This window comes from Camelina sativa, chromosome 8 (genome assembly GCF_030686135.1).
Source record: "Camelina sativa cultivar CO46 ecotype springtype chromosome 8, ASM3068613v1".
Taxonomy (NCBI): Eukaryota; Viridiplantae; Streptophyta; class Magnoliopsida; order Brassicales; family Brassicaceae; genus Camelina; species Camelina sativa.
This window is the reverse complement of record NC_141887.1, coordinates 11322457-11349706: the sequence shown is the minus strand read 5'-3', so window position 1 is coordinate 11349706 and position 27250 is coordinate 11322457. Positions and strand designations below refer to the sequence as shown.

At 34.4% G+C, this 27250-nt stretch overlaps 7 protein-coding genes across 9 annotated transcripts; 5 read left to right on the top strand and 2 right to left on the bottom strand.

The window, feature by feature from the left end:
• Window positions 1-1380: 1380 nt before the first annotated feature.
• On the top strand, window positions 1381-3448 carry LOC104707054 (signal peptidase complex subunit 3B). The gene is made up of 6 exons (XM_010423310.3): window positions 1381-1798; window positions 2039-2086; window positions 2525-2587; window positions 2727-2780; window positions 2954-3040; window positions 3143-3448. The coding sequence occupies exons 1-6, from the start codon at window positions 1673-1675 to the stop codon at window positions 3266-3268; spliced, it is 504 nt and encodes a 167-aa protein (XP_010421612.1). The 5' UTR covers window positions 1381-1672; the 3' UTR covers window positions 3269-3448.
• A 657-nt stretch (window positions 3449-4105) lies between these two features.
• LOC104707053 (uncharacterized) lies at window positions 4106-4850 on the bottom strand. The gene has a single exon (XM_010423308.3). It carries the CDS (start codon window positions 4823-4825, stop codon window positions 4181-4183), a length of 645 nt encoding a protein of 214 aa, XP_010421610.2. The 5' UTR covers window positions 4826-4850; the 3' UTR covers window positions 4106-4180.
• Window positions 4851-5028: 178 nt separating this feature from the next.
• Window positions 5029-7802, top strand: LOC104707052 (mevalonate kinase). 2 transcript variants are annotated; one of them, XM_010423306.3, is made up of 6 exons: window positions 5029-5172; window positions 5633-5769; window positions 6321-6570; window positions 6665-6912; window positions 7004-7411; window positions 7512-7802. In XM_010423306.3, exons 2-6 carry the CDS (start codon window positions 5637-5639, stop codon window positions 7607-7609), a joined length of 1137 nt encoding a protein of 378 aa, XP_010421608.1. In that variant the 5' UTR covers window positions 5029-5172; window positions 5633-5636; the 3' UTR covers window positions 7610-7802. The 2 variants fall into 2 exon arrangements, with proteins under 2 accessions (XP_010421608.1, XP_010421609.1); XM_010423307.3 differs by lacking the exon at window positions 5029-5172 and having other exon boundaries at window positions 5537-5769.
• An 80-nt stretch (window positions 7803-7882) lies between these two features.
• LOC104707051 (Tetratricopeptide repeat (TPR)-like superfamily protein) lies at window positions 7883-10197 on the bottom strand. Of its 2 annotated transcripts, XM_087462646.1 has the most exons (3): window positions 10061-10197; window positions 9284-9602; window positions 7883-9190 (listed from the first exon to the last, which is right to left on the bottom strand). In XM_087462646.1, the coding sequence occupies exons 2-3, from the start codon at window positions 9578-9580 to the stop codon at window positions 7973-7975; spliced, it is 1515 nt and encodes a 504-aa protein (XP_087318772.1). In that variant the 5' UTR covers window positions 9581-9602; window positions 10061-10197; the 3' UTR covers window positions 7883-7972. The 2 variants fall into 2 exon arrangements, with proteins under 2 accessions (XP_087318772.1, XP_010421607.3); XM_010423305.3 differs by lacking the exon at window positions 10061-10197 and having other exon boundaries at window positions 9284-9696.
• Window positions 10198-14394: 4197 nt separating this feature from the next.
• On the top strand, window positions 14395-16870 carry LOC104707050 (serine--tRNA ligase, cytoplasmic). The gene is made up of 8 exons (XM_010423304.3): window positions 14395-14685; window positions 14794-14864; window positions 15161-15322; window positions 15410-15524; window positions 15608-15801; window positions 15886-15989; window positions 16089-16272; window positions 16354-16870. Exons 1-8 carry the CDS (start codon window positions 14553-14555, stop codon window positions 16744-16746), a joined length of 1356 nt encoding a protein of 451 aa, XP_010421606.1. The 5' UTR covers window positions 14395-14552; the 3' UTR covers window positions 16747-16870.
• A 3218-nt stretch (window positions 16871-20088) lies between these two features.
• On the top strand, window positions 20089-20891 carry LOC147939941 (uncharacterized). Its single transcript, XM_087462466.1, is given in 2 exon segments — window positions 20089-20632; window positions 20699-20891. Coding segments are annotated over 2 exon segments (291 nt in total). The 5' UTR covers window positions 20089-20454; the 3' UTR covers window positions 20812-20891.
• A 2266-nt stretch (window positions 20892-23157) lies between these two features.
• LOC147939940 (replication protein A 70 kDa DNA-binding subunit D-like) lies at window positions 23158-25552 on the top strand. The gene is made up of 10 exons (XM_087461086.1): window positions 23158-23304; window positions 23393-23650; window positions 23747-23760; window positions 23905-24029; window positions 24127-24211; window positions 24287-24416; window positions 24543-24653; window positions 24854-24952; window positions 25021-25134; window positions 25316-25552. Exons 1-10 carry the CDS (start codon window positions 23158-23160, stop codon window positions 25550-25552), a joined length of 1320 nt encoding a protein of 439 aa, XP_087317212.1.
• The last annotated feature ends 1698 nt before the right edge of the window (window positions 25553-27250 follow it).

Here is a 27250-nt window from a genome sequence, read left to right as displayed (position 1 = left end):
ATCAACAACGGTTCGTTTTGTACTCGAGGTTGCGGTTAAGAGGAATTGGCAGATTCACCAAGTCGATATCAATAATGCGTTCTTACAAGGCACACTGACAGAGGAGGTGTATGTTACTCAGCCACCGGGGTTTGTAGATCGAGATAGACCGACTCATGTGTGTCAGTTGCGCAAAGCTCTCTATGGGTTAAAACAGGCACCGAGGGCTTGGTATCAGGAATTACGCAATTTTCTCACACAGGCTGGGTTCACAAATTCGCTCTCTGACACATCCTTGTTCACTTATAAGCACAACAATGACTACCTCTACGTCTTAGTGTATGTTGATGATATCATCATCGCGGGTCCTTCACATCTTGTTCAACCGTTCAACACATCTTTTGCCTCTCGTTTCTCGCTTAAGGATCTTGGTCCGCTCAGTTATTTTCTTGGAATTGAGGCCACACGTTCCCGCCAAGGCTTACATCTCATGCAACATAAGTATATTTGTGATTTGTTGGCTCGCACCAATATGCTTGATGCTAAGCCGGTTCCATCCCCAATGTGTCACACTAAGAAACTTACTCTCACCACTGGCACGGCTCTTGCGGATGTGACAGAATATCGGATGGTCATCGGCAGTATGCAATATTTGGCTTTTACAAGACCTGATATTGCCTTTGTTGTGAATCGCTTATCTCAGTTTATGCATCGACCAACGACGGCTCACTGGCAAGCTGCGAAGCGGGTGTTGCGCTATTTGGTAGGAACCAAGTCTCATGGCATATTCCTCCGCTCCGACTGTCCTCTCACTGTTCATGCTTTCTCGGATGCCGATTGGGGAGGTGATAGAGGTGACTGCATTTCGACAAACGCATATATTGTTTATCTTGGGGGGAGTCCGGTCTCTTGGTCCTCGAAAAAGCAGCGAAGTGTAGCTCGTTCTTCCACGGAGGCAGAGTATAGGGCTGTCGCAAATGCAGCTTCTGAATTGGCCTGGATTTGTTCTTTACTTACTGAACTGGGAGTCTCTTTGCCGACCGCACCAGTGGTTTATTGTGACAATATGGGAGCCACCTATCTTTGCGCCAATCCTGTGTTGCATTCTCGGATGAAACATATTGCCATTGATTACCACTTTGTGCGTGGTCAAATAGAGTCTGGTGCTCTTCGTGTTGCCTATATTTCCACCGAAGACCAGCTCGCCGATGCATTGACGAAGCCATCCCCTCCGTTTTCACACACTGTGCAACAAGATTGGACTCAAAGATTTGCCTCCATCTTGAGGGGGTGTATAAAGGAGATAGTATAGAAAGGTTATATATGTAATTCATTTGGTTAGTAAACCCTAAGCCAAAGGCTATATATATTGTAATAGGCTATATATATTGTAATTCTCTCAATGTATCGAATCATCTTGCCTTGCATAATAACTACTGCTACATGTTTTTTACTTTTTTTTGTCAAACTACTACGGTTACATGCTATGATATGTAATATAGTCACTAGTCAGTCATAGACACCCTTTGCTAGTTTCCTGACCGATCAATAATTTTCTGGACCGTGCTATTTTAAACAGGAATACCAGTTTATATGATTAAATCACATTGGTATACTACCTGTCTTGGCCAAAGAAAAAAAGAAATTTCAATTTTATCTTCATCTTCTTCGAGGATTGAGTGATTAAAAGAGGATGCATTCTTTTGGTTACAGAGCCAATGCTCTGCTCACATTCGCCGTGACGATTCTGGCTTTCATTTGTGCGATTGCTTCCTTCTCTGATAACTTCAGTAACCAAACTCCCTCTGCTCAGATCCAGGTATGTATGTGTTTGATTTTAATTGCAGAGATCTCCTTATTGTATCATGGATGCGTGCACGGTTTAGCTCCAAGTTGATCCCTAATTTGTGCTGGATTCTGGCGTTGTGGTTAGAAAATTCAAAATTGTAATGGTTGAGCTCTTTGTTTTGGGGGAATTTTCAAGAATGGTTTTGGAAGTTTGTGTGCTCTGAGTTTTTAGAATCTTTTGGGGGCTAATGGTTGGGGTGTGGTTTTGCAGATATTAAATATCAATTGGTTTCAGAAGCAACCCCATGGAAATGATGAGGTAAGGTTTCTCATGGTCTTTGCCTCTTCTAAAAAGTATCTATGATTTGCTTGCTGTATTTCTAGGTATGTGCAGGGATGTTACCTTTTCTCTTGATGTTTGAATAAGGTCATGACCTTTATCTTTGCAATTTCTGGTGCTAAAGTCATCTTTCTTAAGCTTAGTAGTCTTTGTGTTTCTTGAAGTTGATAACCATTGAGGTTCATATGTGTTTCTTCAATTTGATAGCCATTGAGGTTCATATGTGTTCTAGTAAAATCTTAAGATTTTACATTAGTCTACTCTAGAACTCAAATTGTTGAAGTTGATTAATATACGCCAGACTTTACATATTTATATACACCAGTAGTTTTTTTTTTCCTTGTTTTTTGAGGCATCAGGCTGCTCTTTACCTGTCGTATATATTCTAATTGCTTAGCATTTTATGTGTGTTTTCAGGTCAGCTTGACACTGAACGTAACAGCAGACTTGCAGTCACTATTTACTTGGAACACAAAGCAGGTATAGCATTCGAATCTACACCAATCCATCTTTGTTGCTATTAGCTTAAGTATCCCCGGTGTTACGTACTGTTTTCTTGTGTACCTCTTTTTGTATGGTCGGATAAACACAAAACCAACACTAACGAATACATTTGCAGGTATTTGCTTTTGTAGCAGCAGAGTATGAAACCTCGAAGAATGCCCTGAACCAGGTATAAATCTACTTTGCTTCAAACGCTTTGGGCTACTCCTCTCGTCGGGGCTAAGAACAATTTCAGAGACTCGAGAGTTATGTGGTTTCAGTGTTGCTGCCTTCTTCATACCTGTGATGTTGTTTGGGACCCTTTTTGTTGATTTACTATCAATATTTAACATTTTTTCGCAGGTGTCTTTATGGGATGCCATAATACCCGAGAAAGAGCATGCCAAGTTCTGGATACAAATTTCAAACAAGTACCGTTTCATAGATCAGGTACATGAAGCACTTTCTATGATCCTCTCTTGAAACACCAGTCCTTCATGTAGTTCTTCTTCACGAGAGAGTATCTGATTTTTGTGAATGGGATCTTTCTAGGGACACAACCTCCGAGGGAAGGACTTCAACTTGACACTGCACTGGCATGTCATGCCCAAGACGGGAAAGATGTTTGCTGACAAAATAGTTATGTCTGGTTATCGGTTACCCAACGCGTACAGATGATGATGAAGAGCCTCCTGCATCATCTAAGGTTAACAAAAATCTCCTACACTAGGGAAGAAAAGAGTTCTGTTTCAGGTGTTCAGTTAGACTTGCTGATCTATATACTGTCATGAAGTTGAGAACATTGTTTTGGATTGTATTATGAGCCAACAATTTATGAGATTATCCTTTTGCACTTCATCCGACTCTTTGACTAGCTTTATACCACCATTACTTTGCAACCAAATCATCTTGATCGCATTGTATAAACCAAGAAATCAACCAAATCATCTTGATCGCATAGTATAAACCAAGAAATCAACCATCCCCTCCTACTCCATTAGAACATGTACATAGTAAACAAGCAAGTGGAAACAACATGGTCTGTTGTTAAATCGTAAAGATAGGTATGAGTTCAGAGGAACGAAGTGTTCTATATGACTTTGAGTTTCTGAACATTTTGAAGCCATGGAGTTGCTTCCGCTACACCATTTTTTTTTAACTTCGGCTTCATACCTTACTCTGGTTTTGTTCGATGAACACAACATTGGAACTATTACGCACATCCAATTTCAGACAAATGTCGTCAAAGCTTAGGAAAAAAACAAAAATCTCAACTGAAAGATAATGGTGGAAGGAAACAACATGGTCTGTTATCAAATCGTAAAGATAGGTATGAGTTCAGCTTAGAGGAACCAAGTCTTCTATACGACTTGAGTTTCTGATCAATTTTTAAGCCATGGAGTTGCTTCCGCTACACCATTTTTTTGAACTGCTTCTTCATAACCTTAACTCTGGTTTCGTTCAATGGTAACAAAACTGGAACTATTAAGTACACTAATTTCAGACAAATTCATCTCAGGAAAAAAAGAATCTCAATTGAAAGATAATGGAGGAAGGAAATAACAGAATCAGTAATTTCTTCCTCTCTATTTATACTCTTCTACGACTTCTCTTATGACAAAGAAGAACTGAAGAACAAGATCTAACTCTCGAAGCTAATTTGACAAAACTCTCTTTCTTGAATCCAAGAACCAATGAAGCAACGCAACAAAGAAACCCAAACACCAAAACTCTAGCCTCTCTCTTCAACTCTTTCACCATAGTGACACCAAACAAACAAACCCCCAAAACCTTCAAAACCAGTTCTCTCTTAATCTCTATCCCAGAGACTTTGCAGAACCCATAAATCCAAAGAATCACACAAATAAAAACCAAAAATTGTACTCTGTTACGTTTCCTTCTCCATCCATCAAATCTTCCCCATCCTCTCCAAAACCCTAAACCTCCTCCTCTTCCTCCGCCTCCTCCATCTACGCCGCCCAAATCAGCAACGACGAGATCCAACGGCTGTGTTAAAATCTGGAGATTAGGGGAGAGTAAAGACAGTGAATTGAACAGAAACCTAGTGATTCTTCGGTACCCAACTCTTTTATTCCTCTTCTTTGCACAAAGAACCAAACTTTGGAACTGGGTTCGATGTGAAATCGACACAGAGACTGATGAAAGTTTCGGAATTTGTTGCGGATTAAGCAGATGAAACCCATTGAGATGCGATGTGAGATGAAGAAGAGTCATTCACCGTAATTTCTGTCGTCTTGCTTCTTCTCTAATCCCCTAATTTTATATATAATAGTTTAGAGACGAAAGACATAGCCGTTGCTTATGCGTATTGGGATTTGTTTCTTCGTACCATACCGAACCAATCACCAAAACCGGATAATTAAATAACCGATAAAAATTCGAATTAAAGAAAGTGACAGATGAAGTATAAAACCTTTGCTAAACCGATGTGCATTTCAAACCGGGGAATGTTAAACCAAAATCGGTTCTTTTACAGTAGTATCATCATCCTAATTGAACACGATTCTTGTTGCTTTCAGACATTTTCCATCTTCTAGGGTTTTGCTTCTCAGCAATTCCAGGTACGTTGTTTCTGTCTATTGAATGTTTTGCCATTGTTTTGTTCAATTCTCTTCGCTCTAGGTAAGAGAATGAAGTAAAAGAGAAGGACATTAAACAAAAAAAAAACGAGTTTTTCATAGTTTCAAATTTAAAAAAATTTCCCAACTTGTGATTGATCCGAGCAGCTTTGATCTGATTCACATTTACCATTTTTGTGTTATAAATGTGTAGTCTTTGTTCAAATGCAGATCCGTATGAGCCAATTATATAATAATGCCCATTTGATCTGATCCACGTTTTGGAGCAAAAGGGCTTATTATATTATTTTTTTTTCAGAGTTGGTTGTGTTCAATTATTGTTAGTTGTTAGAATCTGGGAAATGTATAGATAAAGATCTTTTCTTGTTGTGCATCCTGTCTGTTTCCTTTGTTATTCTGATCACTTTTCCAAAGCTTTTCACTTTTGTGTGTTTTGATTTAGGAAAATGGAAGTGAAAGCAAGAGCTCCTGGGAAGATCATACTCGCAGGCGAACACGCAGTTGTCCATGGATCTACTGCAGTAGCTGCAGCCATTGATCTCTACACTTATGTTACTCTTCGCTTTCCTCTTCAATCAGGTTCCCTTTTCTTGTTGTTTATTGCTCCTTTGAGATCACCAAACCTGTAATTATTGGAATGAAGTCATAAGTGAATCTATATAGAGATTGATTAGCAAAAGATCTATGCTTTTTGTAGCAGTTCTTGTTTCTCTAGTTAACTGGATCCAGAACTAACCAACCCTTGGAAACTGCTAGTGATCCATGAGTTTATATTTGTTCACATCTGATTTGGGTTCTAGACTTTGAATGCTCATGTTATACTCTCTATGTTTTTAGTCAATGTCAGTAGTAATAGTATTCTCAAAGGGTTCTAGGATGCATTAAGATGGTAGAGTGTGTCCCGTCAACTATGAGAATATGGGTTAATTCATTTTGTGCCCTCCTTGCTTGTTTGTAAGAGTCTATAGGCACATTAGTGTGGCAAACGACTCTACCTTAGTACTGAATCATTTCATCTTTGCATCAACTTCCTCTAAATAATTTGATGGTTGATGTAGTTTGCTTATAGTCTTTTGTCCCAATGTAGAAACAAATCTGAAGCATTACATTACCATTTTTTTTTCTTACAGATGATAACAACGATAGGCTTATACTCCAGCTCAAGGACATTTCGTTGGAGTTTTCCTGGTCCTTAGCTAGAGTCAAAGAAGCAATTCCTTATGATTCAAGCACTTCATGTCGTTCAACTCCGGCTTCATGTACAGACGAGACCCTTAAATCAATTGCAGTTTTGGTTGAAGAGCAAAATCTTCCAAAGGACAAGATCTGGCTCTCCTCTGGGATCTCCACGTTTCTCTGGTTATACACCAGAATTATAGGGTAGATAACTCAAAACAGTTGCATTTCTATGTTCTTGTTGACATTTTTTTCCGAGTTCTTCATCCAGTTGTGTTTCACGTTACTTGTTTTTTAGGTTTAATCCGGCTACAGTCGTCATTAACTCTGAGCTTCCATATGGATCTGGCCTCGGTTCATCAGCAGCTTTATGTGTAGCTCTCACAGCTGCTCTTCTCGCTTCTTCTATTTCAGACAAAACCCGTGGTAGTGGTTGGTCATCTCTCGATGAAACCAATCTTGAGTTGCTAAATAATTGGGCTTTTGAAGGCGAAAAGATCATCCATGGGAAACCTTCTGGGATAGACAACACCGTCAGTGCATACGGTTTGTTCTAACTGTACAACTCCAAATCCTCGGATCAAAGATTTTATATTATATGTTAAAGAAAACCGTTTCTATTTCACGGTGGTTGCAGGCAACATGATCAAGTTCTGCTCAGGCGAGATAACTCGGTTACAGTCCAACATGCCTCTGAGAATGCTGATCACCAACACTAGAGTCGGGCGGAACACAAAAGCTCTTGTCTCTGGTGTGTCACAGAGAGCGGTGAGACATCCTGATGTGATGAACTCAGTGTTCAACGCCGTGGATTCTATAAGTAAAGAGCTCGCTGCGATCATTCAATCTAAAGACGAGACCTCAATTACAGAGAAAGAAGAGAGTATAAAAGAACTCATGGAGATGAACCAAGGTCTGCTCCAGTCAATGGGGGTTAGCCACAGCTCGATCGAGACTGTGATCAAAACCACGGTCAAGCACAAGCTTGTCTCCAAACTGACAGGAGCTGGTGGCGGCGGCTGCGTCCTCACTCTGTTACCAACCGGTATCCTTTTTCAGAAAATTATAAACATACTTTGTTTTCAATTTGGGTTCTTGATTCTTGAATTTTAGTTAATCCCCTTTGCAAAACGAACTGGTTTCAGGGACGGTGGTGGACAAAGTTGTGGAGGAGCTCGAGTCCAGCGGTTTTCAGTGTTTCACAGCGTCGATCGGTGGTAACGGAGCTCAAGTTTGCTTTTGATCATACTATGAAATCATATTTGGCCTCTCACCATTCTTAAAATTGCAGACGTGTACTTCAAGAAGGCTGCAATTAGAAATCCAAAGAGTCATTTTTTTTCTTATTACTGATGTGTTGAATGTAAAATTGCTTTATTACCATGTGAAAATGATTTGAAAACAAGTAATAAAAATTTAATTTTTGTCTTCTGAAATTATTGTGTTTCAATTGTAGAATTCAATGAATTTATAATGGACATGATAAGAAATATGAAATGACAATAGTTAAACTCACTTTCGTAAAAACATATGTTGTAGATTATATACTTTTGTTACATTACATCAAATAAATAGTTTTGCTTTCAACTTGATCACCTGTTTTTTTTTACAAATCTATTCGGATTTTGTCCAACTTCATCATTTCATAGATGTCAAAAGCTGGCCTCTGGGCATGTTCATGCATTCTAAGCAACAATCTATATAACGGTAAGCTTGCAAGACCAAGACGATGCAAATCTCTAACATACGCAGTTGCTTCTTCAATTTTCTCCTCTTTCTCAAAGTACTCCGCAATCGCCAAGACGATGTTCTGCGATGGTCTCCAATGACATCCCTTCATTAGTTCAAACGCTCGGTGCATAGCATCGATGGCTTTCTCCATATGTTGACACTTCACCCATCCCTCCATTAAAATTTCCCAAGTCTTGTAGTTTGGATTACCTCCTCTCTCCAATACACGATTGTGCAATGACTCAGCTTTGCGGATATCTCCCTTACGCACATAAGCACCCAAAAGAACATTGGAGACCCTGACGTCATAGTTAAAGCATTGAGCCTCCCACTCGCTAAACACTCTCTCAGCCTCTTCAAGATCACCAATTTTCACCAATGACGACAACACGCATATGTAATTCGCACAACTAATCTTACCACAAATCGATTTAGAAGCTTCCCAAAGACGAACAACTCCTTCCTTATTCCCTAAAGACGAGTAAAGCGTGATGAGGAAGAAATATCCAAGCCTATTGCTTCTATTCAACATCTTTTCCGCACTCTCAAGAACCAACTTAGCCTTCTCATCAAAACCACACTTAATATAAACATTAGCCAAAGTACACAACGAACTCCACCCAACTTCAACACTCTTATCACCAACCATTTCCCTATAAACCGTTTCCACACCCGTAACCCCATCAACCTCACAACAAGCATTCATCCAAAGGTTATAGGAAAGAACATTTCTCGGTATCTTATTCCCTTTCATCATCGAAACAACCATAACCACTTTCTCATACTCGTAACTAGCTTCATAAAGCTTCATCATCTCATTAAACGGATGCGGAGTAACAAGAAACCCCAATCTATTCAGCTTCTCCATAAGAGCTTCTGCTTCTTTAACCATTTTCCTCTTCACATAAGCACGAAGAAGAGGAAGGTAAGCTGATTTCGCTACTCTGCTAGACACACAAGTATCTAGTAGTTGCTCAAAATACTCCTCTGCTTGTTTCAAACCATGAGCTCTGATGATAAGCTCTAGTTTAAGAGCAATGTCATAAGCACTTAATTGAACATCTTTTTGATTCTCCTCCATCCACTCCATCATCTGTTTATACACAAGGCTGGCTAATTCTGAAACTTCCATAAATAAATAAAAACATAACTCACAGTTTTTGATTAAGACAAGAAATTTCCAAACCTGGAGAGCGAGATCGTGGCGATTAGATCTAATGAGACGTTTGGAGATTAGACGGAGCTCAGATAACGAGACGGCGTGGCCAGAGTCGATCCGTTCCTGAAGCAGAGAGGGAACGCTGCGTCGTGGACCGGTCTTTCTCAGTATCTCCTTCAAGCCATTCCGATGAGGTACTACTACGGTATCGAAACCATCTGCAACTGAAGAAACGAGCCTCGCTGCTGCTACGCCGGCGCTGGGAAATATCGTCTTCGCAACGAAACGAATCAGCATTGGAGCCGCGAGACGAGTCTGGTTCATCAAGTCTTGCTCCAGTTTCTCACTAAAAGGCATCAGAAAAGTGAGACGGTGAGAGTGGATTTGGGCCGTTGACTAATATGACAAGCCCAAATCATAAATTTTGACTCCGAATTCACAATTAATAAGTTAGGGCATCAATTCATAATTTTAATTAATACTATAAATTAGGAAAACAAAATACTCGTCGCGTTATTGTCCTGGGCTCCCCTGTTTCACATTTTTTTGTTTTTTAAAAATATTTGAATTTTCATTGAAGAAAATCTGATTATAGTGATTACAATAGCTTTTGTTCAAAAAAAAAAAAAAAAAATTGATTACAATAGCTTTGATACTTATGATAACCCTTGTCCAAAAAATAAAAACAATAGGATATCTGTGGTGGAAAATAGCATAACAAGTCACTTAGACAATTCTAAGCCATACATGCAAGAAGCTTTTGAAGTTTTTTCGATGGACCTTTGCAAGGATGGCATCACGTACCTGCCTGTCAAGAGCCTTGAAGACCGTAAGCACAGGCTGATGAAGCAGCTGCTTGCGGCTCGATACTGATAAAAAATTTTCTGGCCTCAAATCAGCAAAATGTCTTATTAGTCTAGTGGTAAAGAACTGTCTAAACTATTGGAAGGTCTACGGTGACTTTATCCACATTCAGTTTTATTAATTTTCTTTAATTTATTAAATTATCGGCCAAACAAAATTTTTGGGCTTGTGGCTCATATAATATGTGCGACGGCTCTGCTTGAAGAGAACATGTGCTGGATTAGTGGTGTTGTTATGTAACTTGTTGTTCCTTTCAATCCAAATGGAGTAAATGAGTGTCTGTGCAACAAGTCTACGGAGGGTTTGCGGAGAGGTGGCATCTTTGATGTCCATCCAGGCCGAGAAGGCATTCCAAGTGTGAAACACAAAGGGAGGATACCCTAACCGCCTAGTTGCTTCTGACCACAACGCCTCACTGAAGTAGCAATGAAGGAAGAGATGGTCTCGTGTCTCTGGCTCAAGACCACAGAAACAACACGTTGTCGTAATATTCATATCCCAGCTTGGCAACCTGTTGAGGTGGGTTTGATATCAAGGGTAAATAAAAAAATTGTAAATAATAAATTGAGCCTTTAAAAAGATTAAGCCCAAAATAAAAGGAAATGGTAATTGGGTAACTTTCAAAAATTTAGTCTCATTAAATAAAATGAGTGCTTGACGTGGCATCACCAGAAGTGAGGAAAAAAAACTTTATATATATAGATATGTGATAATGTGAAGAAATTTAATGTACAAAATATCATCACTATAAGTTTTTTTAAATTTTATTTTTTTTCCTTTGCCACTAAATTTTTAAAGAATAATTAATATAAAAAATTTAGGTCGAGGATATGCTTGTGAATAACTTTAATGACCACACTCTTAACAAGTTGACCCGCTGCAGTCCAAGAAAAAAAATGTGGACCGACCTGTTTGACACCTCTATATAAATAATTATTATAAACAAATAAGTACAACTTAACAATATAAAAGGATATTATTACTATAAATTAATTTATGACAAAAATAAATTATCGTGCAGTATACCAGAAATTAAAGTGTAGGATTAACAATCAAAATACAACTATAAATCTTAAACATCAACTAAAACGTATAAAATTAACTAACAATTACAACTTGAAATTTAATGATTTTGATAAATAAATAAAAAAAATCCTGTTAAAATATAGTGTTTCTTATTTATAAAACAAAAAGATTCTATGATCATTTTGTTTCGATATATATTTCATGCATCTCCAGTTTTGTAGTTATATATAAAAGAGAACCATAAGCCTACAAAAAAAAGAATGATGATCATACTTAATCTATATAATAATAACAATCCGAATAAATGCGACCAACAGTTATGTTTTTTCAATCGTACCTTTTGGATATTTTCTGAAAAGTCGTGATGGATCATTGAAACAATTCTTTATGAAAAGTTACAACTGTTCACTGTAAAGTTGTGTTGATTGGAACAGTCGTATCTTTTGAAATCTATATATATTTTTCTGTTTGAACTGTTTTCATTTTTTTTGCCATGACACAAAATCAACTAAAATTTCAATTTCAATGGTTTATACATTTTTCTAAATTATTTTCTAGCATTCATTCTTTTAAAAGTCAAGAAATTCCTCTAGTTCTTGATTTAACAAAAGATTTTTGGAATAATGAATCTAATTTACATCTTTTAGTTAATTTTAAATATAAAAATTTAATGAAAATACCTAGAGTGTTTTTCCAAGAGTTACATGGATTACATAGTGAGTTTTTGGATTTGACTTTTCAATATGGTAACAATCCGAATAAATGCCACCAAAGGTTGTGTTTTTCAATCGTACCTTTTGGATAATCTTCCAAAAAATCTGTAGAAATTTTAAATTATGTGTTTAACAAAAAGTTACGATTGTTCATTGTAACGGTTTTTTTGTAAAGTTGCAACTGCTCATTGTAGAGCTGTGTCTATTCCAATATTCGTATCTTTTGAAATCTATATATTTGTCTGTTTGAACTGTTTTTATTTTTTTTGTCTTGACACAAAATAATATAAAATTTTAATCTCAACGGTTTTTACTGATCTCTAGATTATTCTTTAGCTTTATTCTTTTAGAAGTTAGAAATTCCTCAAACTCTTGATTTAACAAAAGATTTTTGAAATGATGAATTTAATTTAAAACTTTTAGTTAATTTTATATAAAAAATTAATTAAAATACCTATATATAATAGCAATCCGAATAAATGCCACCAAAGTTGTGTTTCTTCAATCGTACTTTCTGGATAATTTTCCAAAAAAATCTGTAGAAAATTTAAATTGTGTGTTTTACACAAAATTGCGATTGTTCATTGTAACAGTTTTTTTATAAAGTTGTAACTGTTCATTGTAAAGTTGTGTCTATTCAAATATTCGTATCTTTTGAGATCTATATATATTTGTTTGTTTGAATTGTTTTCATTTTTTTTTACCATGACACCAAATAATATAAAATTTCAATCTCAACGGTTTTTACAGCTCTCTAAATAATTCTCTAACATTCATTCTTTTAAAAGTAAAGAGATTCCTCCAATTCTTGATTTAACAAAAGATTTTTGGAAGATGAATCTAATTTACAACTTTTAGTTAATTTTATACTTAGAATCTTTTTCCAAGAGTTAAATGGATTATATAATAAGCTTTTGGATTTGACTTTTGAATATGGTAATAAAGATGTCTTCTATTTAAATGCAGTTTATATGAGTTTGTATGTATAATCAAGTGCACACACAACAGTTGCAACTTTTTGTAGTACATTTTCGTTAAAAAATGTTTTTATTTGTTTTTTTTTAAAATTCAAACGTTTGTATCTGTTCATTGTAGAGTTGTGTTTTTTCACTATATTTTATTTATATTTTTTCATCACAACTTTTCGTTTTAATAGGTGCGTCTATTTAAATAGTCATGCTTTTTGAACTCTCTTTATATTTGTCTCTTCATCACTAACTAACAAGTTCGTTGTAACAAATTTTCCATTTTATGTTGAGTTTAGATAATTGAATATATTCTATAATCTAACTAAAATTTTAGAAATGATTATAGCAATAGAGAAATTTTATACAACTTAATATTAAATTTACAGTTTTGTCTATTTATCTTAACTTTCCGTTAAAAAAAATTTTAATATTTAAAAATAATAATAACAATCTAAATAAGTAAAAACAACAGTTGAGACTTTTCGTAGTAATTTTTTGTTAAAATTTGGTTTTATTTGTTCTTTTTTAAAAACTCAAACAGTTGTATTTGTTCATTGTAGAGTTGTGTCTTTTCACTATATTTTATTCATATTTTTTCATCACAACTTTTCGTTCTAATAGGTGTCTCTATTTAAATAGTCATATATTTTGAACTCTCTATATACTTGTCTCTTCATCAGTAACTAACAAATCATTGTTGTTGAAACAAAATTTTCATTTTATTTTAAATCTAAATAATTTGAATATATCTAATATTCAATGTTATTCTATAATCTAACTAAAATTTTAGAAATGATTATAGTAATATCAAAATTTAATAAAACTTAATGTAGAATTTACAGTTGTGTCTATTTATCACAAAATTTTTGATTAAAAAATATTTTAATATTTAAAATTTATTTTATTTTGTTCTTAAGAGTTGTGTATTTTAATTTTAATTTTCCATTGATACTGTTTCACTTATTATTAATATATTTTTAATTATAGGTATTTAATTGAAAATTGCATTACTTATTATAATCATTACTTCAATATTCTCAGTAAGGATCACTTCGTCATAATGATATTTTTTAGTTATAGTTCTTTACCATAATTCTTCATAAAAATATATTATATTTATAATACTTCAAACGATATGTTTTGCAAAGTTGCGTTTATTCTACATAATATTTTTTGTTATAATTAGTTTTCATTTTGTTGATTGTGTTTTTAGTAATAGTTTATGTATTCAAACTATTCTATTACATTCAAATAATTTCATAATGTATAGTTTTAAATTTTAAATTTAAATTTTTTTTTTTTTTAAATACTCCCCCGCGATGTCGCGGGGTCTGAGTCCTAGTTATGATAAATAGTAAGGACTGTAATGCAAACTACACTTCTAAGAACTCATTTCTATTTTTAGTTAAACAATTTTTTAATTTATATAATAATATAATAAATAATATATAATACAAATAGTCTTACATTAAAGAGGAAAAAAACTATAATTCTTTTCGTTGAAATTGACATATTTGCGGGGCTTTCTGTGATTCATAAAATAAATTGGGGATTTGTTTTGCAATTTACAGTAAAATAATAAAATTTACAGGAAACCAACCATTGAAAAAATCAATTTACAGGAAAAACAATTCTCAAAAACCCTAGTCGCCGCTGATCTGATAAGAATTGTATCTTTAAAGTTCCGTTTCAGCTTTTGATTCCCAGAGAAAGCACGACAAAAAAATGTTGGATATCAATCTTTTCCGGGAAGAAAAAGGTAACAATCCGGAGATCATCCGAGAATCGCAACGCCGGAGATTTGCCAATGTTGAAGTTGTTGATGAGATTATTAAGCTCGACAAAGAATGGCGTCAACGTAAGTAATCTCCACGATCGCTCTCGCCTTAATCGTTTTGCTTCTTACGGATTTGAGATTTGATTTGGTTATCTTATCTCACTACTTTATGTGTATGTGTGTATTCAGGTCAATTTGAAGTTGAGAGCTTCCGAAAAGAGTTCAACAAGCTGAACAAGCAAGTCGCGCAGCTCAAAATTGTTAGTTTTAGCAACCTTCTCTTTAGATCCGTAGTGCTTCTTCTTTGGTTGTTTGAGAATTTAGTCACTCATAGTATTAGTGTGAATGCCATGGTTGTGAAGGAGATACCCAATTGAACTAACATAACACACTAAATCTTTTTGTTCATACTTCCAACTTGTTAAATCAGAAGATTTTGCTAGAGTGCTATCAATATATGTCTGTGCATATGAATTTTAGAAGTTATGTTGCACGAACCGTATAGAAAGATGAAAAAATTCAACATTGTTGTAACGTTTTTGTTTTTCTGGAATAGAAAAAAGAAGATGCGACTGAGATTATTCAGCAAACGGAGAAAAACAAACAAGATTCTACCGCAAAGGAGGTGGAAGTTCGTGAAGCTTATGCTGCTTTGAAAGCCAAATTGGAGACGGTTGGAAACCTGATCCATGACTCGGTTCCAATTGATAAGGATGAGGTTTGTGCCATTTCGTTCCTTCAAAGTTTTGTCAGTATGGTGGGTGAGAGAAATCTATAAGTTTATTGGTGTTTTTTCCATATGCAGGCTAATAATGCAGTGATTAAAGTGTGGGGTGAAAAGCTGGTTCCTACGCCTGGTCTGAAGCTGAAAAACCATGTGGATCTTGTTGAGCTTCTCGGTATTGCAGATACCAAAAGAGGTAGCATTGACTGACACTTTTGGCATCCTCCTCATTCTGTGTTGGTGGGTTTTTTTTTAATTGTAATGCTATTTTGGCCTCAGGTGCTGAAATTGCTGGAGCTAGAGGCTTTTTCCTAAAGGGAGATGGCTTGATGCTTAACCAAGCTCTTATCAACTTTGGGCTAACTTTCTTGAAAAAGAGAGGATTCACAGGCTTGCAGCCTCCTTTTTTCATGAGGAAGGATGTTATGGCCAAGTGCGCACAATTGGCGCAGTTCGATGAAGAGCTTTACAAGGTCTTTCATCTGTTACATAACATTTGATAATTATGATGTGAAGAGAAGTTTTTATTCAGAGAAGATTGTTATTCTTTTGTCCAGGTGACTGGTGAAGGAGATGACAAATACCTTATTGCAACCGCTGAGCAGCCTCTTTGTGCATACCATCTTGATGAATGGATCCATCCGACTGAGCTTCCCCTAAGGTATAAACAAACATAGTTATACCTACTCGCAGCGTTATAAGACTATTGTTTCTTTCATGTATTGGGAATGCTGCCAACATTATAATTCGTTTGGTTCAGATATGCTGGTTACTCGTCCTGCTTTAGAAAAGAAGCTGGTTCGCATGGAAGAGACACTCTTGGTATTTTCCGTGTTCACCAGTTTGAGAAAATTGAACAGTTCTGCATCACTGGTCCTAACGACAATGCCTCATGGGAAATGCTGGATGAGATGATGAAGAACTCTGAAGACTTTTACCAAGCGGTAATTTCTAAACCTAAGTCAAGAAACTTTTTTTTTTTTTTCAATAGTTTCTAACTAGTCAACTGTATGATTTCTATGCAGCTAAAGCTTCCATACCGAATTGTGTCGATCGTCTCTGGAGCATTAAACGATGCAGCTGCCAAAAAGTACGACTTGGAAGCTTGGTTTCCTTCGTCGGAGACTTACAGAGAGCTTGTGTCCTGTTCCAATTGTACAGACTACCAGGCCCGAAGGCTTGAGATCAGATACGGTCAGAAAAAGGGCAATGAGCAGACGAAGCAGTATGTGCATATGCTGAATTCGACACTTACTGCAACAGAGAGGACCATTTGCTGCATTCTCGAGAACTACCAGCGAGAGGGTGGTGTGGATATCCCTGAGGTTCTACAGCCGTTTATGGGAGGAGAAACGTTTTTGCCTTTCAAAGCTAAGCCCGTAGTTGCTGATACCAAAGGGAAGAAATCGAAAGCTTGATTGATGTATTATGATTAACGACTCTTCTGTTTTCTTTTGAAATCAATGAAACACTTCGATACATTTTCTTGTGGAATCTTTTTTGGACTTGAGTTATTTTACCAGCAGGACCTTTGATTTGTTATCTGATTTCCTTTAGTAATTTTTACAAGTTCTTGTTAACTTTGCTTCAGTAAAAAAACAGAATACGCGATCTAACTTTGAAAGATGAGCTAAACCTTTGAACCAATTTCACCAAACTTTTGGCATTTTAAGGAACTTGAGTTAAGATTTTTAAAAATAAGTCAAGCATAGCCAAAAACAACTCATAAAGGGTAGGTAGCATATCAATTTACTGGATTTTAATCTCTGGAGCCCCTTCATCTATATTTCCATTCTATTTAGCCCCCCTAATAAAAATAATATATTTAAATGTTTATTGTTATATAAATTATAAGTAAAAGACTAATAAATTTAGAATCTTTGACATATTTACAGACCCAACTTTATTTTGGATCTAGAACCATATTAGTTTCAGGTATCCATATCAATTTTGAATCTTAATCCCTAAATCCTTGGATCCAAAAAAAAAAAAAAAAACTCTAATATCTTTGAGTTTTTTTTTCTTCTCCGACTCGAGTTAACGATATAGAGGAAGATTAATCTCGTTTCATCTTTTTTTTTTCTTCTCTCTTTTCTCGATACTCTTTCGTCTTCTTCTCTTTTCTGTCGTCCATCTCTCTCAATCCCTTTCTTCTTCTCTTTGGAGAAATCCGCCGTGAGAAATCAAAATTTGGCGTCCGTTTCCTCTCAATTATCGGTCACTGTAAGCAATTCTATTTGTTTCTTTCTTGCTTTTGATCCCTCATTTCGATTTATTGGTGGGCATAGTTTTCTGAATTGTGTGAAAAAGATTTGAATTTTGTGAGTTCTAAGTTTGGGATAGTGAAATGTGTGTTTGTGAAATGATTTCGTGAAAAACACATCTTATTTCTTATAATTATGTAGATAGATAATGAGATTATGTGAGATTGTGTGAGTTTGAGTTTGTGTTTATGTTTGGATTGTATGAGTTTGTGTTTGTGTTTGGATTGTGTGAGTTTATCTCTTTGCTTTAGATAATGAGATTGCTTTTGAAAGTTTGATATTGAATTTTTTGTTGCAGGTACCAATCCCAATAGTTAAAACCAGAGGAGGAGGATCTAATGCAAGACATAGTGAAAGCTCACCCTCTATTCCAAAGAAAGAGAATCTATGGTTGAGATGAATGAAGGAATAAGAAAGAGAATAGAAGTGTACTACGGTGGTTGAGATGGATGGTGGTGCGATTGTGACATCTCAAACTCAGGCGGCTACTAGTGGGATGCCCAAAGATGAAAGTTCAAGCAATGTGTGCTAGAAAGAAATGTACTACTCGAGAGAAGGGGAAGCTCTGTCCGTCAAAGTTCATCACTACTCCTTTCATGGCTGAGAAAAAAAAGATTTGATTTTTGTTTGTGTATTTGAAAACTTGGATTTGCATTTGGATATTTTGTCTTTTGTGTTTATGAAATTCTTTTTTAGGTACAACTGGTATTTTTAGAGACAACTATATTTTTTGGTTATTTAACAAATTAATATTTTGGTACAACTTAGTAAATCTAAGTACAACTATGTATTTGAAGAAAATAGTAAAAATGTATCTCATTTGACTATTGAGATCTAAAACAAAATTCTTAAATTTAACTTTTTGCGTCGTCAAAAGCCCACATTGTGACACATGGCGCTGTAAAAAAATCATATAGTTGTTTAGTTGTACACAGTTGTACTTAAATGAACATAGTTGTTCTTTGTTCTAAAAACCACAAAAATTAGTTGTTCTCTACTCTAAAATATAAATTTTTAGTTGTATTTATGATATTAGGTAATCAGATTACATTTACTAAGTTATCGTGTATTTAAATGTTTGAAACCACCATTATTTCTTAATTCTCATAATTTGTGGTTGTTATATACAAAATAACCTTAAAAGACAACTGTGTACAAAATAACCTTGAAACCACCATCATTTCTCAATTCTCATAATTTGTGGTTGTTTATGTAAGAATTTGGATTTCTATGATTTAGATTTATTTTTTACAGGTGAAGTGGATCTATGTGTTAAAATTTTGTGGTTGTTATATACAAAGTAATCTTAAAAGACAGTTTTTATTTTGGTTTTAAGTTTTCTAATTTTATAAAATTCTGCAAATTAAGCAAGACAACAGAGGATAATTGTACTGGTTGTACTTAGTTGTACCAGAGAAAAACAACTCAACATAAGTACAAATACGACAAAGAAATTAATCAAAGTTGTACATATTGAAACTTAGTTGTACGAAACAAAACAAATAAGTTTCACAGACAAAATACAAATACAAACACCATCTTTTCTAACATCATCATAATAAAGCAATCATAAATCAACTTTGGTCACCATCATTGTTAAACCACTTGCCGATACCACTTGGCCTCTTCAACCTCTTCTTACCAACTTCTCAACCAACTTAGCATATGATACATCACTAGTTGATGTCTTCATAAGAAAAGAAAATACTTCCTTTCTCTTGAAATCCATTGTACATCTTCTCTGATATTTGAATAGTATCCATCATATTTGAACAAAGCGTATGACTGAAATCTTTTTCATTGTCACCTGAAAAGAAAGAGAAAGAAAACGGTCTATATATAATTTCACATTTTTTGTAGCATTCCATAAACATAGTTGTACCCATTTGTCTCAGTTGCACCAAATTTTTGGATCCGTAATTTTCTACATAGTTGTATCCAATGGTCCTAGTTGTCCCCAAATTTTTCTACAAAATTCCGCATTCAAGCTCTCGAATTCAACCTTTCTCAATCATAATAACCAACGTAAGACCTTAATCCGCTAAGAAAATAAGTCTACTAACCTTAACAAGCATAAGAACAAATAAACTTACAAATCTACAATTTTTCAAATCCTTCAAATTGAGATTCCACAACAATTTCATTAGATGATGCTATATCTAATGATTTTTTTTTCACATTGCTAATCTAATAAGAGAAAACAAAACTATCTTGAAGTGAGTTTTAATGGTGGATAGAGAAGAAGAAGAGAGGAAATACGAGCGTGGAGGATTCAAAATTCAAAACAATTCAATTTTTTTTTATATAGCTAATGAGGGAGGAGAGAGAATATTTATTTTCTGTTATTTTTATTTCTTTTTTTAAGATTTAAATTTATAATATAATATGAGAAGGGTAAAGTGAGATTTTAATAATATTGGAAAGGAATAGAGGTAGTGAAAATAAGTGGGTTTTTTTTTCAAATTGGAATTGAACCAAAAGGGGGAGAGAGATTAAAATCCCAATTTACTATACGATATCTATACTTATGAAGTATTCTCGTAATATTCATGTTGATGACAACAAATGAAAGAATCATGCAACACGGATTCAGTCTCTACTAGTATTACAAAAATTGGTCACTCTGCAAGGTAAAAAAAGACTCTTTCATGATCTACGGATTCAGATATAAAAATCGCACTGTAGTTAAAACACCTGAAAACACACAGCTTTGTCTTCTGAAGGCATGAATCTGTCTCCAACCCGTAGTAACTATGAGATCACCCCAAGGACGCCTTTGGTATCCAGGGGTCAGTTCTTTCTACGGTGACAGTGAACAGATATAGCTTCAGCACGACTGAAAGCGCCAGCTGTAAAAGAAAAATGCTGACCACAATCAAGAACCATCTCTCTCCTGCAGAGTTAATATGTGCTTTGAGGTTCAATGCCACAAATGTTGCAGACATGAATCCAGCTAAACCCGCAATCACCCATCTGAATATCTCTAGTGGCACAACAGAGAGACACTGCAGAAACAGCAATTTTTTAGTCTTGGGGGTTTGTATATCTCATTGAATGTCTCATTTGGGAGTAATAGAGGAATTAATACACTAACTCACCAATGCAGGGATAAAGACGAACAGGGAATATCCGTAGAGACAGAAAAGTTGGACTAAGCCTGATGGAGCAGAGAAGTACTTGAGAACAACATATAATGCGAGAGGGACAATGGTTACATAACCGTAGAACACTCCGGCAGACCAAGTCACCAGATTAATATCGTAGTTCCATTCCTGTTTCTTTAATTTGTGTGCTATGTATGTAACAAATGTTCCTATGGATGCTGCAACAAAGATCAACGTTGTGCATATCCAGAATGGCCTGTACCTATAACACACAAAACTTATTCTCTTGAGCACTAAATTGGAAAAAGCACTAAATCCAGTCCACTTATCTCTACACGGCGAAAAAAACGGTAAAGAAGAGACTCTTACAGATCAGGGTTGTTGGCAGTCTTTTCTGTAAATGTTCCTCTGAAAGGAAAGAGAGATTCTTTGAGTCTCTCAACGACATCTGAGGTGTCCACATCAAAGTAAGGCTTGTAAGCACCAACAGTGAATCTATGGAGCCAACCACCAGACTGAGGTTCATCTGTACCATTCACAGGCCTAGAAAATGTATCTGCAGCAGATCGAACTATATAAGCCCTAAGACATATGGAAGGGCTTCTCAGCTAATGAAGAGCAAAAACCTCCATAGAATAGAATCTTAACCAAATGTAAAAGGATATAATATTATTACCGTCAGCATCTCGAGGAGGATTAGTACCACCAGAGATCTTTCCCAGAGTAGCAGATGGAGGAAACGTTTGTAGATTTGAGTCTGCAATTACAATGTATCCCCCTCAATCAATCAAACCACAGAAAAAATACATACGCAAATCTTATAAACCTTTTAAAAGACTTTGAGATTCCAGCAAAATCTCACAAACAACAAATACAAAAATGCCTCTAATTTACAAAGCCTACTTCCGTTCTATTACAGATTCAAAATTCTCATTACGAAATTTTTTTCCCTGCGAATTTGACGGTGACATGGCCAGGATCTAGAACGGCCTGCGATGGAAACAAGATGTGATCAGAAGGAGAGAGGATCTCGACAATACAATCAAAGAATGACAAAGTGCAAAAAAGAGAAGGATCACGGAAACACAAGGACGGAATCAGAAAAAGGAAAGAGGTAGCTAACTTACGGGAACAGATCCAGAAACTTTATGGTGATCGATGTTCGTGTAGCTCCCACCGGACATCATCTTCCTTCCTTCTCCTCCTTTTCTCTTCTCACAGCAGAAACGATACAAAATACTCAAAACCCTCTTTCTCGCTTAGCAGCAATTGACCCTTTTTTTATTTTTATTTCTTTTCATTTTTTTTTTTTTGCTACAATGAGATAAGGTTTTAAACTTTTACGCAAAAACATTTTATCCAGATAGTTTTTTTTCACCCAATTTTACCCTCCACTTTAATGTACGTAGACATAACCATAGTCTAACCGGTATATGTCAGATTGTAAACGGCTCATAACTAAACTATATATTAACCGTAAAAATTAGATTAGTCATGGTTAAAAAACAAATACTAGAGTAATTGTACCAAAAATTCAAAACATAAACATAGTTAAAATTACGGTTAACCCCTATAAATATATCTATTTTATTAAAGCTGAAGTAATTACTAGACTCAAATTGGACTATGACTTTGTTTTGTTACGTTTTTCATTAAAAATGATTAGAGAATCACTTAATTTAATTAAATTAACCTATATTTTCGATTTAGCCTAATGACCATTTTACCCTTCATTCGCCCACTAAATAACCACTGAGACAGGACGCGGATCCTGTATGACCCGGAAACAGAAGAAAAAAACTTCGCGGATCTGTTTATACTCCATGTCTAAAATATTCGGATCCTGTTTTTGATTTTGTTCAATAATAGTTATTTCCGTTACCAAACAGAGTTATTCGTTAGAGGTAAACACTCCGACTTCATTGTCCTTTAAGGTATCTAAATTAAAACCATATATGTTAATTACCAAAAATTATCATAATTGCTTAATTACCGTGATTGATCTTAACAAATAATCTTTCAGTATAATTTTTTAAAAGATATATTTTGTGATTCAGTTAAAATCTTTGTAAACGAATATTCATCTTAACTTTGAAAACGAATATTCATCTTAACTACCTATCATTCACATCTTAACTTTGAAAACGAATATTCATCTTAACTACCTATCATTCACATCTTAACTTTGAAAACGAATATTCATCTTACCAAATCGTAATACAAGCTTGATTTCCGAGATAATAATTTTTCTCTAATCTTTTACGATAAAGTTTGAAAAAGAATATTCATCTTCCAGTTGTAATGAATCAAGTAACTAAATATATTTTCCGTATAATAGAAATCTCAAATCTTAACTTCTAAGTGATAACATAAATCTACCTAATTTGACTATAAATATATTGAGAGCTTCCTATTGAAATATTATACTAAAAGAAGACTTTTAAATTCATTTGACAAAATGATGGCTCTCCCCCTTTCATACACTCCCTTGAAAGATCTGAAACCATACAAAAATGTTTGGCGTATTCAAGTTAAAATTCTCCATAGTTGGAGAATGAATACCGCTAAACTTGGTGAATCAATAAAACTGATTCTGGCTCACGAAATAGTATGCATTTTACATGTCAATTTAATATTCCTTTACTAATCGATTAATATCAATTCATTCTAACTGCTTTTTTTTTTGGTTTATATAGGGTGACAAAATAGGAGCTACTGTGAGAAAAGATCATATCAAGAAGTTTGAAGCTGATTTGGAGCCTGGAACTTGGAAAATTATATCAACTTTTGGTTTGAATCTATGTACAGCCTACTTGCGTCCTTCTCTTATAAAGTATAAGATCAGTACAAGATATGGTACCACAATTTCTCCTTCTGCTAATGTATCTGATGATCACTACCTATCATTCACATCGTTTGATAGTATACTTGTTGGAAATCTTGACAAAAATCTGGTGCAAGGTAATTTAAAAATACATATATTTTTGTTTCTACTTTAGAAGGATCAATTTATTAACCGTTAAACAATGTTGTATTATCTATATTTACAGACGTTATTGGTCAAGTAGTCAGTTCTGGAGGGATAGAAGAGATCACAAGTCGTAACAACTGAGTAATATTATAAATCTATTGATATATATTTAGATTTCACTGCTTATACGTTAAACTATTTTTATATAATCTATGTTTGTTCATATTCTTAACATAGGGATAATCGATTATCGTGTACTCTATGGGAAACCTACGCTGAAGCTTTAGATCGTGTTATCAATGAGTCAAGTGATGGTATGGTCATGTGTTTCCTACGCTTTGTTAAACAAAACAACTTCAAAGGTAACATCACAGAAAATATTATACATTTACACTTACAATATCATAACTATTTTTTTAACACCTTTGACTAATATATCATATTTATATTTGATTTCAGAAAAACGATACATTAAGAATGCTTTCAATTCTTCTATCTTGATGATCAATCTTCAGCTACCAGATATGGAGGCTTTTCAGAACATGTATATTCAAAGAGAGTTGAAATTATTAAAATAAGTATGTTTCATTATTATTTACTATTTTCTCTTTACTTTTAGTCTCCCTGCGGATCAATTGGCTCTAACAATCACCAATTCTGGTGGGAAGAGAGTTTATAACCCTTATGGTAGCAAGAGTGGTCTTGATTTCCCTTTGCAAATGATTGCTGATGTACTTGCTGAAACAGAGGTAATTTACATTTATGATATACTCTATAATTTACATTTACATTTATAATTTACAGAGGTAATTTACATAATCTAAAATAGATAATCAATGTGATACAAGCTTAAGGATGTTATATTATTTTGATAGGTAGGAAAATGTAGAATCGCATGTACTATATCAGCAATCGATACAGATTGGGCTTGGTTCTATATTAGCTGTCAAAAGTGTAATAAGAAGGTCGATAAAGAGGACCTGACAGTTAAATTGGAAGATGTCAAGAAATCAAGCAAACCAAGGTGGAGGTGTCAAACCTGTAACGAGTGGGCCACGTTGATTGAACCTAAGTAAGTCTTCTAATTAAGCTAAATTGTGATCTACTATTGAAATATTAGTATTTGTTTGTTGATATATTCGATGATTTATTCCTCTTTAGGTACAAATTACATGTCCATGTGTAGGACAAAAGTGGTGAGACCAAAGTTTTCCCGTTTGATACTTGGGCATCAAAAATCGTGGGTGTTTCCGCAGCTGAAATACTAAATGGTTCATTTGAAGAGGTAGTTTCTTTTAGTATAGACACATGTGTTAACAAAATATGGAATCTAACAAAATGTTACTTATGCAGATTATGGATCCTAATCTGATCCATGATCCAATTAAGGCTGTCTGTGGCAAGACATTTCAATTTCTGATATGTATTGTTGGGGACAATCTTTATGGTGCTAGGGATAGTTACAAGGTTGCTAATGTCTAGGAAGGCAATAAATTCATGGAAATTGGTAATGAAGAATCGGAAAATACTATAGACCGAATTAGTCTCACCAATTCTGAACAGGTTTTTATTTGAACTTATATATATGACTCTATATATATCTATACTATTAATGCATAACTCTAATGTATATACTATTTACATGCAGGCATCACTGATGATTACCAATGGCACTGAGCCATATGAAACTAATCATTCTTCCAGTTCAACTCCTTCGTCGAAGCGCAAAACAGAATCGATCCACCCTACCATTGATCAATCATTTACAAGTAAGAAACAATGTTCCAATCTCTCTACTGATTTCACCGAAGATAAAGGAGATTATCCTACCAAGGATTTGAATGAAGTCATTAGCTGTGAAGATGTTGATCACGGAAAAGCATAGTCCTACTCCATGTTTGGTTGAATTTGTTATTTTCATATTTTTCAGTTGAACAATAATAAGCATCTTTATAATGCTTACCTTTAATCGTATTTCTATATAAGATTGCTTTGTCATCAATAAATTACTATGGTATTTTTTCAAGAATGTGCTTAGTTTTGAGTGGTTAGTTTTTGAGTGCTTAGTTTTTTTCCTTTACTCTTGGAGACAAATCAAAAATAATTCATTTACTAATGTAGAAATCTTTAAATTAGTAAAATAGGATCTCTTTCAACAGAGACATTGATGATGGTAAAGACTTGTTATAGGGGTCAAAACTTTCAATGGAGTATATGATGAAGAAATATACTTTGAAATCCATCAGTTTCATCATGTATCCATCAATAAAGAGACATTTGATACTGACTCATATTTTTATTGTAACAAAATTTACATGATTGAAATATTTTATGGTGATGCACAACGTAATCTATTGTTATGTTTCTCTTTTCATTTAAATATACTTTAATTCAAGCATTCTGTAGAATTGAATATAGTACATTATAAATATTATTTAAATGATTTTACATTACAGATTTCGAATTTATAATCTAATTCATATTTTTAAAGTAAACCAATGCATGGATGAATTCAAGTCAAAATATAAACATTTACATACTTCCAAAGTCTTTGTTTTGATTCTATAAATTTACAACTAACATTAAGAAAAAGACATAAATTGTGGTGTTACTCCAATCACTCTTTTCCTCTTTTCTAGATATATCCAACAAAAAACATTTACTATAATCTTCCTATATAACTGTTATAGAACTATTATAACCGATGGAGCAAGCGATGCAGTTAGTGGTGTTCAAGTGACGCATTGTACTTTTAATAGAACGATGAATGGAGCTAGAATAAAGACATGGGAGGTATTTTTTTTTCTTCTATACTTATTATTCTATATTATTTACAAATTAATAAAATAAATATTTAACAATATTTTGATTTTAATCTTAATTTTGATTTATAGGGTGGCCAGGGATATGCAAGAAACATAAGTTTTGAGAACATTACGCTCATTAATGCAAAAAATCCAATTATGATCGACCAACAATATATTGATAAAGGACGTCCTAATGCAAAAGAGGTAAATTTTTATATAGAGAAATATTCTACATTATATATATATATATATATATATATATATATATAGTTTTGAAAGTATGAATAAATTTTGAAAATGTATGTATTTATGTTTATTAGGATTCAGCCGTGGCAATTAGCAATATAAAATATGTTGGCTTTCATGGAACAACATTAAATGAAGAAGCTATAACGCTGAAGTGTAGTGTCACCACATCTTGCGAAAACGTTGTTATGGATGATATTAACATTACTACGGAAAATGGAAAAACACTTAAAGTTCAATGCGAAAATGTTGAAGGAGAGTCTAATGGTAACGATTTGTTGCGTGACTGCTTTAAAAGTAATAATACGTCTTAGTTAATAATACTTGATGAAAAATTGTCCACATTTTATTTTTATTGTAAATCAATGTATTTTTGTTTGTTAACTATATAAATCAAAACCCCACAAAACTGAGTTTGCAATAATTTTTCTCTCCCAGGCAGGAACATCGAAGCGCCGTTTCAACCATCCTCCTCCGACGCCGGTGGGCTCTCTGCTCGCCGGCGTCGGGAAATCTTGGTTCCCGTTTCT